This window comes from Diplotaxodon limnothrissa, linkage group LG7 (genome assembly GCF_057381915.1).
Source record: "Diplotaxodon limnothrissa isolate DT_005_m linkage group LG7, D_limnothrissa_male_GT1.1, whole genome shotgun sequence".
NCBI lineage: Eukaryota > Metazoa > Chordata > Actinopteri > Cichliformes > Cichlidae > Diplotaxodon > Diplotaxodon limnothrissa.
The window spans coordinates 37,661,109-37,678,672 of record NC_140602.1 but is presented as its reverse complement, the minus strand read 5'-3'; the positions used below and the strand labels follow the sequence as shown (position 1 = coordinate 37,678,672).

The 17,564-nt window shown below is 38.9% G+C and overlaps 1 protein-coding gene across 3 annotated transcripts in view; it reads left to right on the top strand.

Moving 5' to 3' along the window:
• vav2 (vav guanine nucleotide exchange factor 2) overlaps nt 1–17,564 on the top strand; it is a 193,663-nt gene that overhangs the window by 125,733 nt on the left and 50,366 nt on the right. For all 3 annotated transcript variants that reach the window (XM_085359664.1, XM_085359663.1, XM_085359665.1), the window contains exon 3: nt 8,984–9,042. In XM_085359664.1, the coding sequence (XP_085215790.1) occupies nt 8,984–9,042 (59 nt within the window). The remainder of the gene's footprint in view (nt 1–8,983; nt 9,043–17,564) is intronic.

The following is a 17,564-nucleotide window of genomic DNA, read 5'->3' as shown; positions in this document are numbered from 1 at the left end:
AAAAGAAATGCTGCACTCAGAGACCATCAATCCATAGTGTCTCCTGTAAATGTGGGTAAGGAGACAGAGTGGGCCATCTACTAATAAGAAAGTTGGCAATTTTATCCTTGGCTCCTTCAACCTGCATGCTTGTGGGCACAGTACTAAACCCCCAGTTGCCCCCAATAAAACAACGTGTGAATGTCAGGTTATAAGTGCTCAGGCACTGAAAAGCTTTGATGGATGTACGTGTGCATGGGTGGACGAGGCTTGTAGTAAGAAACCACTTTACTTATAAGTACCAGTCCATTTACCTTTTTTATATGATTTGTTTTGGTGGTTTGGCCTCTGTGGTTTACTTACTTTATATAAACTCAGATAAAGACATTTTAGCATGTTAACACTTATGTCCACTTTATTGTAAATGTTTAACACAATTCTGGACTTGTTTTCAGGTTCCCTGAGTGTTGTTGTGATTATATGTTGTTCTGGTATTATTAAAATTGAACTGAACAGAGCTGAATTTATTAAAAATAATTGTGCCCAAGTCCTCTGTTCTTTTAGCTGTGAAGCATATCAGCCCCACAACAACAATAAATTAGTTTCTTCTGGGTCTTTTTTTAATTTTATTTTGTTTTTGTCATTTTCAGTTTCTGGATAAGTTTCCATTAAGCCCCTCTCTCTGCTCTTGTTCACTAATATTGCATTATTTACAAGCTGGTGCAGCATTGAGCTGTTTCTATTACTGTGTGTGAAAGAAAGAGGGGGGAAAAAGGAGGAAAATGTGTACACATCTTGAGTGTGTGTGTGCTGATACACACATGTACAGCATACACAAAACAGGCATAGTCACACACAAGCGAGCAGGCACATGTCTGGTGATATAGCGTGAAATGGGACAGGTCATGGACATGGCTGCAGCACATCGGCAGGTGTTGACCAGGCCAAAACGATCTATTGAGTATAATTTGCACATGTTAGCCACTGTTGCCCTTTTCCCTTCAAGCAGCGCAGGTTCAGATCGAATCGATGTTCGAGGTCCTTAAACCTAAATAAGCTCTAAAATTGATTTGTTGGTACATTTTTACATCAATAGTTCATTGGTGGTGGTAGGATATGCATTTCAAAATAGACAAAAAAACCTTCAGAATTACCTGTGTTATATTAAGTTCAGTCAGTGGGATAGGTAGGAATGATGTGCATTTCATGTGTGGGCTAACTACCCTGAAAAAAGCTTAGAGCCATTTTGTCTGGCATCCATAGTGCTTGGGGTCCTTAGGGTCAGCAGCAGCACTCTTTCAGACCCGCAGGCCAAGCCAGAGGCTTTTCTTGCACAGACATACCCAGTAAAATCCCCTGTAATCAAGCAGCTGGAAGGTCCACATTGAGGGGATTTAGTGCAGTGTGGCAAGTGCCAATCTGTCTGCAATCAGGATTTACACAGGCCTAGCTCCCGATGGCATTCAGTAATTTCTAGCGCGATGCTTGAGACTGATCACAGTGAGTCATGATGTCCCTTGAATAGAAAGACAATGCTGGTCAAATACAGCCCATGATTCGTGGGTCTGGAGAATGGTGAAAGTAGAAGTAAGGATTTAATATAAACAGAGCCAACATTTTATATTTTGTACAAGCATGCCCTCAAAACTACCTCAGTTACTATTGTTTTTAATAGTTTTACAAAATATACAATGAATATAAATCTTTGTGATCCTGGTTCATGTTGACTTGATTGTTTAACTTCATAATTTCTGCAGATTTATCAGCCGCACATTCACACCCCCAGTATCTTGTTCTACCACCTCCCAAAGCTATTCTATTGGCTGTAGATCTGGAGTTTGGGCAGAATACTGAAGTACACTCATTGTCATTTTTATGTACGATTTTTAAGATGACTCTTGCTTTGTGAAATTATCTGATGTCAAGCTGGACGTAAACATGAAAAGATTGTAAATCATGTCCATACACATGGTTAGCAAGCATACATAGAACGGCTGTGGCATTTAAACTATGATTGATTGGTATTAACAGGTCCAAAGACTGCCAAGAAAACATTTCACGCACCATTGGTGAGCCTTTGACCACTGCAGCCTCAAATTTGTATTCTTGGCTGACAGGAGTGGAACACGACATGGTCTCCAACTCTTATCAACCATCTGTTTCAATGTTGGACATTATGTGTGTTCTGGGATGTTTATCTACTTAGCAGAGTTGCACAGAGTGGTTAACTGAGGTACTCTATCAGCACCATCCAGTCTCGCAATTATCTTACCTCTTATTGACAAGGTACTTTCGGCCAGAGAACGGTTGGTTATATTTTGTTGTTGCTTTTCACATCATTAACTGTTTATAGAGTTTACTCTTTATATGTGAAAAATGCTGAGAGATACAGTATCTCTCAGCATTTTCAGGAATGCGCGATGAACCAGGCAATCTTGCACCAACAAACATTCCACTGTCAGATCATGTTTTCCATCATTCTAATGTTTGGTATGGAAATTAATTGAAGCTTCCAACTTGTATTGACTGAATGTGTTGCGCCGCTTTAACATGGTTGGCTGAATGGTAATTGCGCGAAAAAGCATGTGTACAGGCATTCTTAATACTCTTGATATACAGAAATATCGTTGATGTGTTTCTGAATTCTTGTTTCATTTAAATATTTAGATAACTTGTATTGCTTTCTTCTGCCTAAGAGTATGGATTGTAGCAGACTATTGCCATCAGTGCACTTCTGTTAGCTGAGAATAAGTGTTTACTTTCTAGCCTGCTTAATTAGGCTGTTACCCAATATTGTTGGGCTCAGCTTGATTTATAACTGGTTTAATGCCCTTTCCTCCTCCATAGTATTTCTATTTATATAGTTTGTTTCAGTTGTAGTTTTGGATGTTTGACTTGAAGTAAACTTATTTCTTCTTTATCGCCTTTTTTATTGTCCTGTGTACACAGAGCCTTTATGCAATAAAAAAAGTAATCAACTCTTTTGGGCCTTTAAGTTATGTGTGTGTACACTGCACACTGGTGTTTATCGCTCATATATGGGATACGTGACGGAAGCTTTTCAGTAGGGCTGCCACAAACGATTATTTTGATAGTCGACTAGTCACCGATTATTTTTGCGATTAGTCGACTAATCAGATCATCATCCACTGGACGTAAAACGTACAGCTTATTGCACTAGCAGCATCTGCTCTTATATAACTATCATTAGCTTACAGCTTTAAGCGTTTAAGGTATGTGCTAACTAAAAATAAAGACAAGATGATAGTTTATCAAATTTAAATGAAATTTGCAGATTGTTTCAGTGGAGTTTAATAAACTCCTTGCTATCTAAAATATAACAGGACACCGGAGTATATTCTCGAGCATCTTTAATCTCTTTTCAACTTTAATCTCAGCCAAACAGATTTACTCAGGAACAAATAAAATACTAAAAAAGCCAAACAATAACATTTTTAAGTTATCTAAGTGACTTATATATGTTTAACCTGAGTAGCGAAAGACGGTGGTGGGTTTGAAGACGATTTGCTGGGAGTCCGGTGTTCTCACGGCTCTAGTTAGCCTCGCCCCCGGCTCGCTATCGAGCTAGTGGGTAACAGTCGGAGCGCTTTTGAAAATATGTGGTGTCTTGATAAACTGAGCAGATATTTGAGGTTTACACAGCTACATTCTCGCCTGAAAATATGTTAAACGTTTATTTTGTGACCCAGAAAGAATAATAAGAGTAATATTAAAACTAACTAGCTGCCGCCATTGTTGGAAACTGCGCTGGGCTGCGCTATGAATTCTGGGACACAGCTTCTTCTTCTTCTTCGGGGTTTAACGGCAGCTGGCATCCTTGTACATGCAGTGCTGCCATCTTCTGTTTCAGTCCGTTATTACACTCTTAAATCCTACTACTTCATCCTGCGTCTTTTGTGATCTTACAAAGCGTCAAACGACGTGTCGACTATTAAATTAGTCGTCGGCGATTTTGATAGTCGACGTAATCGTGACTAGTCGACTAATCGTGGCAGCCCTACTTTTCAGGAGAATTTTCTGTGAATTGTGTAGAAAATGTAAAAGAGAACAAAAAGGCAAAGGCAGAGGTGGGGAGAGGATGGGAGGCAGAGGATAAGAGGAGGTTTGTAAAATGCTGAAACTCCCAGTGGCAGTGGGACAGTCGGATGGAGACACACACACACACACACACACAGACTCTGCTTTCCCTACTTTGTGTGTCTATTATTGATGGGCACACAGGGTTCCCACTCAGCCATCTGTTCTCAGCTCTCCCACTCTGTGCCCCTTTTGGTTTTTGCCTACAACTTAGGCAGACTGGCATGAGCATAGCAATGCTGTCCAATCAAAGTGTGAATCCTTCATAAATATATCACACTATTAGGGAGTTAGCTGTTTGAGCAGGAGCCCAGTGAGAGAAAAGAGAAAAATAAAAGTAATGTCCTGAATTTTTAATTAATTCTTCCTCTTTGCTGGATAGCTTCCAATACTTGCACTGATTTGCAGCAGAAGGTATAATCAGAACTTTCACAGACACATAATCATGTCATAACTTCATCAGATCTAAATATAATTGGCAAAGGGGTGTGCGTGTGTTTGTGACGGACTGTCTTCTTGTGTTCAGATCTTAATCAAATCACAGCCACACCCTCCCACTGTTAATAGCATATGGCTGCAGTTTTGATTTGATCAGTGCGGTAACTGATGACCATGCAAATTTAGTCGAGCCCCGGTTGCCAGGGGGAACCCGTGTTGTGCAGGTCTTTTGATTGGCTGCAGGGTGGTCGCATGCGGTGTCGCTTGGCGCCCAGCTGGGACACAGGCCACATGTGGCGAGTCTGGAGACATGTAAGGTCGGTGTGTTTGCAAACACTTGGCTTCGCCCCGTCGGTCCACAGATGCAACCATTATCCCCTCTCCCCCATCCTTCCCTTCTCTCTCCTCCACACATACACACACACGCACCTTCCTATGCAGTAAACAGGCTATAAACGTTACATTTCGGTCATGCGCAGAAAACCGTGAGCACAAGTTGAGGCTGTGAGACTTAACGTGCATCCTCAATTGCATTCATCTTGTCTGACAATAAGGGTCACCCATGGGTTAGGGAATGCCAGAGGCTTGTTGGGGGTGCTGATTAAAGGTGAGATCATGGTTTCGGGGCTTTAAAAACCTGCAATATTACTCCATCGTGTGACTTGTATTTTCCATATTCCTAGAGGGGCAGAAGAGGCTTTATTCTCTAGCGAGCAGTAGAGTTAGGATCCCCCGGGGAGTACAAGATGAGAGGGGAATTAATAATGTGCGTGGACTCAAAGGCTTTGACTGAACTAAAGGATCAGAAGCGGCTGAAGAGAGTGTATTAGAGGTAGAATGGAAAACAGAAACATGGGCAAAGAGAAGAAAGTAAGAGAGACTGACAAGCAACCTTTGAGCAAAGGCTGGAAGCAGTAACCTTATAAAAGAGATAAAACAAGTCTGTTTCTTAAAAAAAAGGAAGGAGAAGAAGAAAAAGAAAGGGTTTTTTAAAAAGACCAGCTATTAAAGGGATGCTCCCCTGAAGTTATCCTTTCAGTATCCCTTGTATTCCTTTTATAGTCTTACAGCTTTGTGATGTGTTGACATCAATAGTGAAACAATAACTGTACGTTAAATAGATTAATAAGAAGCGTAATCCTCATTATAAGCAGTACATGCGAACAGTTTTTCATTCCTTCAGCTGCCCTGAAAACAGATTGCAAATTAGCATTTCTTACCAAAGCTAGCGTGAGTCACGAGCTGCCATGGCTCCAAGTACTGAGAACATATTTTTCGCATTATGATGTGTGAAGCCAACATGAACTAAGAAAAGAGAACAAACTTCCTCATGTTGAGGAAACTTGAGATTTAATATTAATAGACTTTACCCTGTGATGTGTGAAAGTCACACTAGCATGCTCAGTGCTGGCACACACTCTCCTCAGGCCACACGGGCTCTGGCCCTGCTGTGACCTCTCTGGCTCGAAGCCAGTGGCTCTGCTATCCTTTGAACCTGGGCAAACCTGGCTCGAGGCACCTGTGTTTAGCCAGATCTGAGTGCAGCTGATCACGGCAGGCAGCATGAAATATTAATTGCTATTAAATGCCAAGCGCGTACACCCGTTCATCCTCTTGTTTCATTCGCATTTTACATTTTTGTCTTTGCTGTCTTTAAATTTTGTCATCTGTCTCTCACCCTTCAACAAAGAATATGTAGGCTCATAAGACAAAAAAAACCCTCAATAATGATGATGGGGCAGTTTGCCAGATGCGTTCCCTTCCTGCAGCTTTGCCAAGTGGGCAAAATGCCACCAAGCAGCACAATGGGTTTATCCTCAGTGATTTCTTAAATACCCTAAACACAGACACCTGAAACAAAGACACATAGTAATCTTTTCTATCTACTCCCTTGCTTCTTTCCACATCTTTATCTGTCTCTTTTTCCTTTTTTGCCTCCATCTCTATTTACAGTAAACAAATAGGTGTCAAGTTAAAACAAAAATATAATCCCTTAGTCTCTTCATAAAGGGGACCTTCACACTATAGAAGCCATACTGTTATCTTTGTCTCTGAAAACTCAATCCATAGTTGTTCTCAGTAATCGCTTTTATCCTGTAAACAAACTAATGCTGTCCTGAATGCCATTTTTAGGCTTTTCGGTGATAATCAGCCATAATAATTGAAGCTTTGCCCTTTGCGTCCTGCAGTCATAACAACTCGTTTCTGATTATGCAACCTTGGCAAAATCACCAAAATACCGTATAGATGAGTAAAAAGACAATGGCCAGATCTCTAACAAGCTGAATATCCATGTGAAAATTTCAGCAAAGAAGCAAGACATCTCCACCATCATGATTAAAATACTAAATTAGGGATCTTTTAAAACAATGCTTCTGCCTGTCAGCAGACTGATGGAGACATTCAACAGCAACTTGAATTGAAGCTGGTCAGGCAGCATGTGGTGGCCTAACACTGCAATATCTTTCCTTTAATTTCCTTTAATTGCAAATCTATATGTAAAGAAGGTATATAATGTTAGACTGACCCTGTGTTGAAACCATTAAGCACGACCAAAACACTCCATTACGCAGGTCTTTAGCAGCTCAGAGAAATAACCTCCTATTATCTGGTTGAATAAAGGGATTCCCCCTCTAGAGTGGTTTGATGTAAATGAATGTGACATATATGCACTCCGTGTAACTGATCATGTTAAAGACAAGAACACCTTGAATAGAGAGAGTGGACAACAGCACTTCAACACAAGCACTCCACAGCTCGAAATTGATGGTCTTCGCTTCATAACAGCCATTAACATGTGCTCAAGTTGAATGTTAAATACTAAAGGCGTTGAGGTGCCACATTGTGTGTTTAGAGAAGAGGGAATTTGATGAGACGCTGTCGATGGCACACCTGCCAAGGAACAATTTTGTCCTCCCTGTCGAGGAGACATCTGGCATTGCCACGGTGTTACAACCCGAAATACACCCAGGAGTGGGTAATGAGGCGTAGGAGACAGGGGGTTGTGTTTTTTTTGTGTGTGAGTGTGTCTGTGTGTGTGCGTGTGTTTTGGGGCGGTGGTCCTCATCTTCCTGAACTAGCCTCTGTAGGGCCTGCAAGCGCACCATCTGCAGTCCTTAGCGTAAGCCCACTTGCGTGTGACTCATAAGCAGCAACAAATCAACTTAAATGCATGCACAGACACATTTGAGCGTTTAAAACTAAAAAGCTAAAGTATGGAGGCTTTACAAAAAAAGCTGCCAGCCACCTAGCTGAGGCTTTGCACCACATGTCTTTGAATGTTACTATTAACATGGTGGCCTGCATTATGTTTACACACAGTCCTGTGTGGTGCTGCATACGCATGAGAGGGGTTGCTAAGAAACGAAGCCGCCTGGAGCTGCTTTAGTGTTAGAAGACTGCTTTCGACAGTATTATGCAGAGATGCAATGAAGATGTCTTAATGGTGAATTCTTAGTAGCATATCAGAATGTATTGCAAGAAAAAAAGATTGCCGTAAATGTGTGTGATGCTTGTGTTTTACAGAAAGTGGTGGACACAGCCTTGTACATTGGGGGTAAAGGTGTAGCGGTATGAAAACAAAGCATTTCACAGCCAGCTGGTATAGTTTAAATTCAATAAATAAGTAAAGTTTTATCTGTAAAGCACATTTCAAAGTGCTTCACAACAAAATGCCATAACACAAAAACAAAAGTTGAAATTTGGAGCACTGTTCTAACTTTTCCTCTGACACCACTGAAATGGTAAATGGACTGGTTCTTATATAGTGCGTTTCTACTCTACTTGTATACTCAAAGCGCTTTATACAACATGCCTCAATCACCCAACACTTTCTCTTTTACCATTTTCTATCTAGCATTCCTACACATTCACAGTCTGATGAGAACATCACAGAGAAACTTGGGGTTCAATATTTTGTCTAAAGATACTTCAGTGTGTAGACTGGAGAAGCCAGGGATCAAAACCCCAACCTTCCAGTTAGCAGATGACCTGCACTGCCCCTGAGTTACAGTCATTCTACAAATGCTCAAGAGAAGATGCTTATGGAAAATAGGGAGCGAGGAGCCTGTAGGCCACACGTTCCCATATCTCAGATATGTTGTGCTCAAGGACACTCCATAAGTCAGTGTTTAGTAATATGGTTTACTACTTAGTGAAACGTATTACTAAGTAGGCTTGTTGTAACAGAGTTGTTACATGCAGCACAGAGACGTATGGCTGATTTTCATGGAATCAAAGGTTAAGGGACACAAAACTGGTTACTGGCAAGTCAACAAACTGGTTGTGTTCTGGTATTCAGTGTGATCACAGCCTTTTAAGATGACATCATGAGTCAGTTACTGTAATCTGTGGTTACCGTAACTGTAACTGAATGTTTAGTTCATTAGAGGTCTTCAAACATAAGAGCAAAGATGAAAGAAATTTGTAGTTTAATTGTTCTAACGTTTCATGTCTTTGTTTATTTCAGGTAATCTCCGCTCTGTCGAGGATCTCCCACCACAGCATTGCACAAATCAAAGGCATCAGGTATGAGTCTCATTTCTCTCTCATTTGTCTTTTAGACAGCTGAAGCACTTCCAAATATCAGCGTCAAAGAAGCCATTTGGAACGATTCCACATTTTCTTACCAGCCTATTTTAAAATGGATGTAGCTATTAACGTCTGCTGCTCATTTGAAATTCAATTTACATTTTAGGCAATTAGCAGCAGCATTCAACCTCCACATTATCATGCAGGACAGAAATGACTGACAATACATTCCCATCTGTCACTCAGACAGCGCTGTGTCGTTCGCAGTCAGAATACTTCATTCCATGCAAGAGTAGTCATTTTTAGTCTCAAGTAATGGCGAAGTTGAGAGAGTTCTCCCCATTTATTGGAATGGGCTCCTAAGTTCTCGTCATTTGCTTGATCTGCTTGGAGCTCGGTGGCTCACCGGCAACACATAAAAAGACATTTTATCTGTCTGAGTAATGAGTTGATGGAGCACAGCCGTTAGGAGCTGTGCCAGGAAATGAAGGGAGGGGAAGGAAACAGGGAGCGAGAGAGTGACGGAGAGAAAGCAGGTCCCATGACATTAATAAAGGCAACATAACCCGCTGACTGCTGGCTAATTCACTGCTTGTGCATGCTGACCATTTTGCTGTGAGGTGTCAAAATCAATGCTCATTTGACCTCATTGTAAATCACAGGACTTTTTATTCTCAACTTATTTTACTTTTAGTAACTTTTCAGTTTTTTGAGTTTCACTATTTTTGGAGTGTTTGCCCTTTAACTGATTGATCAGCCGCCACAATGCTAAAGTCACAGTTCTAGATAGTTTTGGAGGTCGTACCTCTTTTCTCTGCTATAACTGGGACTATCGTAGATTCTATAGCTATGTTTTTAAAGACATTTTAGCTTCTGCCCTATGTCTTTTCTTAACATAACTGTGACTTTGGGTGATGTAGGCATGATGTGACTGATCCAGACTTTAGTCTACTTTAATATAAATTTAACAACAGCACTTTGAATACCCAGGCTTTATTAAACTTTACTTTTGTTTCAGTGAAATATGAAAATATTCACTACAGTCCCCCTTAACTTACTGCAAGGTATCAACCAGGCAGTGGATAAATACAGAGGGAACCTGAACAGGATGAAAAAAACTATTACAAGAGAATAAAATTAAGAATCGATGCATACTCTGAATTATATCACTTCAGACGTCTTACTGTAGTTGTAGTGTAAAAGCAGACAGAAAAGAAAAGCTTGAAAGGTAAGCAGTAGGTATTTGCCTTTAGTAACCCAGAGCTGTTTGGTCTAAAAGTAAGTACTGACCTCTTAGTCTGCTCCCCAGCAAAACAAATGAGAACTTCATCACAATGACTAAAAAATGACTTTATTAAGTAGGGTCACATTTCACTGTTGGCCAGAACAAAAGAATATTGATATTAAAGAGTACACTCATCTAAATCCTAAGGGAAATGTGTCAGAAGAGGAATGGCATAATACAAAGTGTTGTCTTGATAAGTGGCTGGAAATTAAAAGTACTGCTAAGATGCTTGTTAAAATTTTGTTATGTTAATGTGATCTATTCTCAGAAAAGCAAATGACAATTTTAAACTTTTGCAAAGATAATAAAGAGTTAATTGTTTTTAATATTATTATTTTATTATTTTTCAGTTAAATAAATTATCACTCAAGTAGAAGTCTTTTTGTTTCTCCTCAAGCTTTTTAGAAATATTTCTTAGTCTCGATTCTAAGTCAGCGCTTTGTTTTTGTTATTAGCATTGTGTCATATATTTAGTTTAAGCAAGTATGTATATATGAATATATTTCTTATCCATGGTAAATTTGTAGAATATAATGACTTGAAAAGTAATTATTGAATATGACAGTCACAAGAACATTTCAAGCTTCAGCAGTGAGGAGTGCAAGCAAAAGCAAGTCGCATACTTGTGATGTGCTTTTACCTTTTTATTTTTACAGGTTTTTAAGCTGTATCGATAAGTGTGGTAGGATTTATCGTGGCACACTGTTTTCACTCCCTCAGAGCTAACTCTTCAGGCCACCTCTAAAGCCGAATAGTTAACATTAAAAAAAGAAAAGAAAATCCCAGAATGCAGAAAATTAATGCTAAATGCTAGCCGTAGATGTGGTGACTTAAATTTACATTTCGCAGGTGAGTTCGAGGTGAATATTAAAACGAACTATCAGAGTAGCAAACCATTGATTTTCTTTTTCCCCTCAAGTACAGCACAAACAGGGATTTCATCAGTTTTGTCATTTAAAAAAAAATGTAATAGGTGACTCAATATTAAGAAAAGACATTAAGAAGAAAAAAAATCCTGACAAAGTTCCTTTCATTATTTGACTGGATTTTGACTTGATATATTTGGATTGAATTAGTTGCGCTACACACAAACACAAGCAGTGCATGAAAGGTTGTTTTAGAAATTGGATTGAGAAGAATATTGTGGAATGGAGGGGTTTTTTTAGAGAGCAATTTTAAAGCTCTTTTCCAGCTTAGGCTCCTCAGATTGGAGGGCTCGATGTCCAGATGGTAACTCCACAATCTTAAATGTGCATTCACAGACAGCACATTGTGGCAATGCATTGAACTGTAGACCAATTGGAAAGTTCCTCAATGTGTTAATCGTTGGATAACATTGCCACAGGCATGACTTTGATGTTTTGTTGAAGCACATTGATCTTGTCTGTTCGCTGTAATCAGAGCTCAGTAGTTCATGTCTTTGTTTCTGTGTCAGCATTCCAGCCAGAGTCGGGCATTAAGGCTTTATTTCTCCATGCAGACACGTAATTGCACAGAAATGCACTCAGGATAAAATCACTCAGGATTTCACACATTTCCTGGAACCTGCTGATTTTCCTTTGGTGTAATTTCTGTCTATAGTCACCTCTCATTTCTTTAAATTTTGGAAATGGAAAATAGGTGCAGTGATTTATTGAACATTTAAACATTTATGGAATTTACTGACTTTGTATCATTCTAACAAGCCTGAACATCTAAATTTGGTATGACCACCTTTATTCTTCAGCATATCCTGAACTCTGTTAGGGAACCGTTCTTGTATTTCCTCTCCAGGAATAGTTCTCCATGCAACTTGAAGGACATTAAGTGCTCTTATGTGTTTTACATTTTTAATGGGACTTTTCCACATTCATTATTCCATTGATTTTGACAGTATACCCAACACCACTGGCTGAAATGCAGCCCCAAACCATGACAGCCTCCATCTGTAGACACTCACTGTTGTATCTCTGTGTACCTCCTCCACACAGACAGATCAACTGAAGGGCTAGATGTATCTCTCAGGCCCTGTGTCAGGTCTTTACTGGACATTTTCCTATTTTTAAGAATATGGCGTTCACATACTGTTCGTCTGTTGTAGATACTTTTTAGGTCTGCCACTTCTTCTTTTGTCCTTCACTCGTTCACTTTATTCAGACACACTGCACACAGCACTGAGATTTGCCAAATTTTGTCTAATAGCTCTTTAAGAACCTTGATGAAAAAGCATTGTGGTTATCTGTGGCATTTTTCATAGATTCAAATGATGAAACAGGAACAAATTCTACACATAACAGACAATTTAGCAAAGAACAAAATTTAAAATGTGATGATGCATTATTTTAACCCTCTCCTACAACATATTTTTAGCACTAAAACCTTAACTGGTCCCATTTTATTTTCTATTTTATTCTGCTTGCCTTCATGATTGACGTTGTCTTCTTCAGTAACAAAACTACAAATCCTCTTTTTTTTTTTTTTTAAGCCTCATGTTCTCATCTTTTTGTGTGTCAAACGTGTTGACCTTGGCTTTCTTACGGCTTATCTGCAGTATAAGCCTGCATCATCCTCTGCCCTGTTGTCACCCCAAGCCCCCTCCAGACAGCCACCCTACCGCCCACACACACTATCCTCCTACTGTAACCTTCAACCCGCTTGTGCTTGTGTCCTAATTCATCACTGATCCCTGCTGTTTGAGTGTACAGTATCTCCTGGCCTCTGAGGGATCAGGTCATAGAGTGTGGGACACCTCAGATCACCACATAGACTGATCTGATCAGGAAGTTGACATAATATAATGATCCTCCAGTGTGATATTGTCACATGCAATGTATTTACATTTGTGAATGTTTACTTTTTAAATATTATAGTGGCTTCATGGTGGTTTGCACATTTGCCTAACAAGCCAAGAAGCCCTGGTTTGATAATTTTTTTAAAGATTTATTTATCTTGGTTAATCATATCAGAAGTTTGAAAACTGAAAGTTTTATGGCTTCCCTCCAGGCAGTCACAAATATTTCATCAGATTTACCCAAAGTCTTTCTTCAGATCACCAAAACCCAAGTTTGACTTGAGTTAATTAATCAGTGTAATAAACAAAAATAAAAATCAGACTCTGTAATCATTGTTTGAAATTTGCTACATGCTCATGGATAAGCATTTACAGTATAGCTCAAAGGATAAGAAAGAGCTTCCCTGAAAGAAGACTTACAGAAAAATTGCGAGATATGCTAAATGAAGAAGCAACTGAGACCAAAACTAGACTATAACATTTTTAACCCTTTGTTTTGGGTCAAAATCTGCAAAATGAGGCATTCTTTTTGAAGTTTCCTCTTAAATTCCAGACATGATACAAAAGGTTGGAAAAAAAACTGCAGTGAAAATTTGTCCAACATTCTCCCTCTTTACATGCAGATGTAGATCCTTTAGCCAGTCAGCTATAGGGAGAAACGACAGAGAGAAGAGACAGAGCAGGTGAACAAAGATGGTAGGAGGTGTGTGTAACAATGTCTAAACAGCATAGTTGCTTTCTAAATAAGGAATTGGTGATGACATCTCCATCTCTGCTTCCTGAGAACTGCATTAGAATATTGATGTATATTCTATGATAATTAAAAATCTGAAGAATATAGCTAGCTAGCTTAGTTTAGCATAAACACAGAACAAAGGGAAGCAGGAAGTTCTTGCATCTGTCTAAAAGTAACAAAATCTGCCTGTTGACATATGTATTAGTTTATGAACTTATCTATTGTTATTTAGGATATAAGGAATAGTAAAACACACTTCGTCTGTCTAACTGTGTTTATTTTGTGCCCCTTTACACCACTGAACATCACGCTTATTAGTACACAGTCATCATGTTGCAATGCCCGTTTCTGTTTTTCTTATATACCATTTGACTGTACTGCATGTGCTAATTTCTCTGTAAGCGCTGTGAATCCAGCTCTGCAGAAAAAAAAGAAAAAAACCCCTCCTATTCACATGCTGATTGCACACACTGCCCCTCCCCAGGAAATGAAACTGTAGCAGTGGGTTTTCAGGGAGAATGGGGAGATTTACAGACAAGCATGGTACAATAAGTAGCAAAGTGAGCAAAGTGCGGAAGCTTGCTGGAGCTCCAGCGATTTATCGACCCCTGCAGAAATGAAGCCGTGTCCTGGGACATGAAACTGCTTCCATTGCTGACCATTTGAGCTGCTTTCACACACAACATCTACACTGTTGTTCTGCTGTTTGACAATAATGGATCAATGGGACTGGCTCATTGCGGATTTGTACAGGACACCTGCACTAACAGTTCCCATTACACCAGAAGAGTGTGGAATAAATTAGACATGATCACAAAGACATTGGGGTTCATTACAGTAATGTAATTCAGTGAGAAAGGAAGAAGAGCTGCAATGTGTAAGATGAGAACTCTGATTTATGAAAATTGTTAAGTAAGAAAAACAAAAAACCAAAGCAAAACAATGCTTTATCTGTGCTTAAAGAGATTTTTTACCTCTTGTGGTTTGACCATGGGATGTTTCAAATCAAATAACAAAAGCGACTATAATATTTAAAAGTTGAATCATCCAATTCGTCATTCACCTGCTATGAATTAAAGTAAAAAAGCATTCAAATAAATAAAAAAGAAATACCTCAATGGTTAAAAGTAGGCAAAAACACATAAAGACACCAAATTCATTGGTTATACATGGCTACAATTACAAAAATACTGAATCTCTTTTAGTCTCTTTTCAAAGTACTTTTAAATGAGAAAAAATATAAATACAAAAAAACATATAGTATACAGTGCTTAACAAATTTATTAGAGCACCTCTTATTCAAATTAAAACAACAACACACACAACACAGATATTTTAGAACTCTGGGAAAAATGTATTTATTAAAACCAAAACTTGCAGCAGTTACTGAACTGAATTTGTGTTTTTATACCCAAATTTGAGTCGGCACACTGAGAAGTCAAAAATGAATCAAGCATAACATAAAAGCATTAAGACTAATTTTTCTGTTCAGGGATGCAAAACTGTAAAAAAACAAACAAACATAAGTGCTTTAACAGTAACTTCATGGGTAACAACAATAATTATATTTTAGCTTTATAGATACATTTGGGTTAAAGAGGCTGCAGATACTGGTGGGTTAACCATTAAAGAAACATATGTTTTTTGTAATTAGTTAAACTGTAAATTTAGTGCAGCTGTGACATAAATGTTACGTTGGGTGATGGTCTAATAAATTTGTAAATTTATATATATATATATATATATATATATATATATATATATATATATATATATATATATATAAATTCTACATTTGATACATCTTTTCATCATATATATGTATGCTTAATAATGAATTTCTTCCAGGAGAAACATTGCATGCAGGGACCCCAGGTCTTACTGCTGTAAGGTTTCTTCTTCTATTTTCTTTTTGGATAACAACAAAAAAATGAAGTAAAATGAAAAACATCTGGACAGCTGTGATGAAGCTCATGACTCAGTGTGGATGGCCACTAACTAATGATTAGACTCCTGCAGATATGTGATGCATTCACAGGCAAAACTAAAATTAAAAATATATCTGCAAGCAAAAAACAAATCTTTAACATTTTCTAAACACAAATCATTCACCAGCTCCCATTAATGTGGTGTCCATTGCATTTTTACATTTTGGAGTAAAACAGTGAAATGAGGTGAATGATGCAAGAGTCAGTGACATGAAATTGTAATCATTTTCCAAAGGTAATGTGCTCCTCGAGTAACCATTTTCTATGAAGTCTGGAGACCAGTTGGTGCTGAATTGTTTCAGTCTTCCCCCTCTGAAACCTCTGTTTAACATGTAGCAGTTTTCTTCACCAGGGATGCGCTCCGAGGCTTCGCTTTATTTGCAATGAGATTAGTTTGAGCAGCTTGAGAAGGCGAGACAAAGACTGAAAGCAGGTGTCGCACTCCTAAAGCATGAAAGTTGGAAACCGTGCATGTAATCGAGCCCCCCCCCCCCTTCCCTTCTAGCACTGAATAGCCAAGAGACAGCTCATCAGAGGTGTACTGATGAAATTATGAACATAGTTCAATTGTACCTCGTTGCACCATTAAGAGAAATGAAAACAGCAGCACCGGACAGAGCTTGGCTCCGCAAAACAACACAGAGGTGATAGATACGAGTGCATATCTCCACAAACTACTATGTAATTAAATTTTGCCCTGCGGGACTCCATTAATAACTTATAATATAATGCACATTTCATTGGAGGGGGCCTTCAGATGTGGGTGTGTTATTGCACTCCGGAGAAAGCGCCCTGTGTGCTTCATAACAGTTAGCGAGAAGGTAACATAAATCAGATGAGGCAGTTTTTTGTGTTAGTAGTACTTGTAATTGTCTTTTGAAAATATGCGTTTTAATAAAGTTACAGCACTTAAGCATGGAACAGTTAGCAGAATAAATAAACCAAAGCGGCTCATGCAGTATTGTGCGTGTGTGTTAGTTGACCTTTGACTGTCTAGCTGAGCATTCATTACCCTGATGGCTGACATGTTCTAATTACACAAAGGCTAATTACTGGTGTCACACATACACACAGCTTTACAGAGACGCAGTCCACTTCAGTTGGCTTTTTAGGAGGGCATGGAACTGAGTCTCACTCTTCTGATCATATCATAGGATTAAACACAGTCAAAGGATTTCAAAGCTGTGCGCTAACGGAGAGGAGAGGGCTTTTGTGAGAGCTTTGAAGGTCTTGTCTTGTATCATCACTGAAGAGTCCACATCAGCTTCCAGCTCACTTCTCAATCTTGACAGTGACATCTTTTTCATTTGCTGTCCCTTTTGTGCTCTACTCTGATTCCTAAATTCTCCCACATGAAAATAACCACCACTTTATTTGTTCATTTACGACGAGCTGAGAAATACTTGATCCCAGATTTGGGAAATGATGCAGCAGTTAGAGAATTAAAAAATTAAAAGTGAACTGAAAATGACTTAATAAATGTCAGTAGAGTTAACTGCTTTAATTCTACTCTCAGTGTTTTAAAAAAGGCAAACAGAGAAGTGAGGCTTATTGCCTCATAATTGTACAACAATACCTCATCACCACATATGAACGGCTTTAATGTTGAAAGAGGAATAACATGCGATTCACCTGAAACTAAAATGGGATACCTTGCAAGTGAAATCACTTACAGTGGCATAAAATGGAGGTCCAAGGTCCAATTCTGGTGCTCTGCTTTTTCTGGGAAACCAAAAAAGA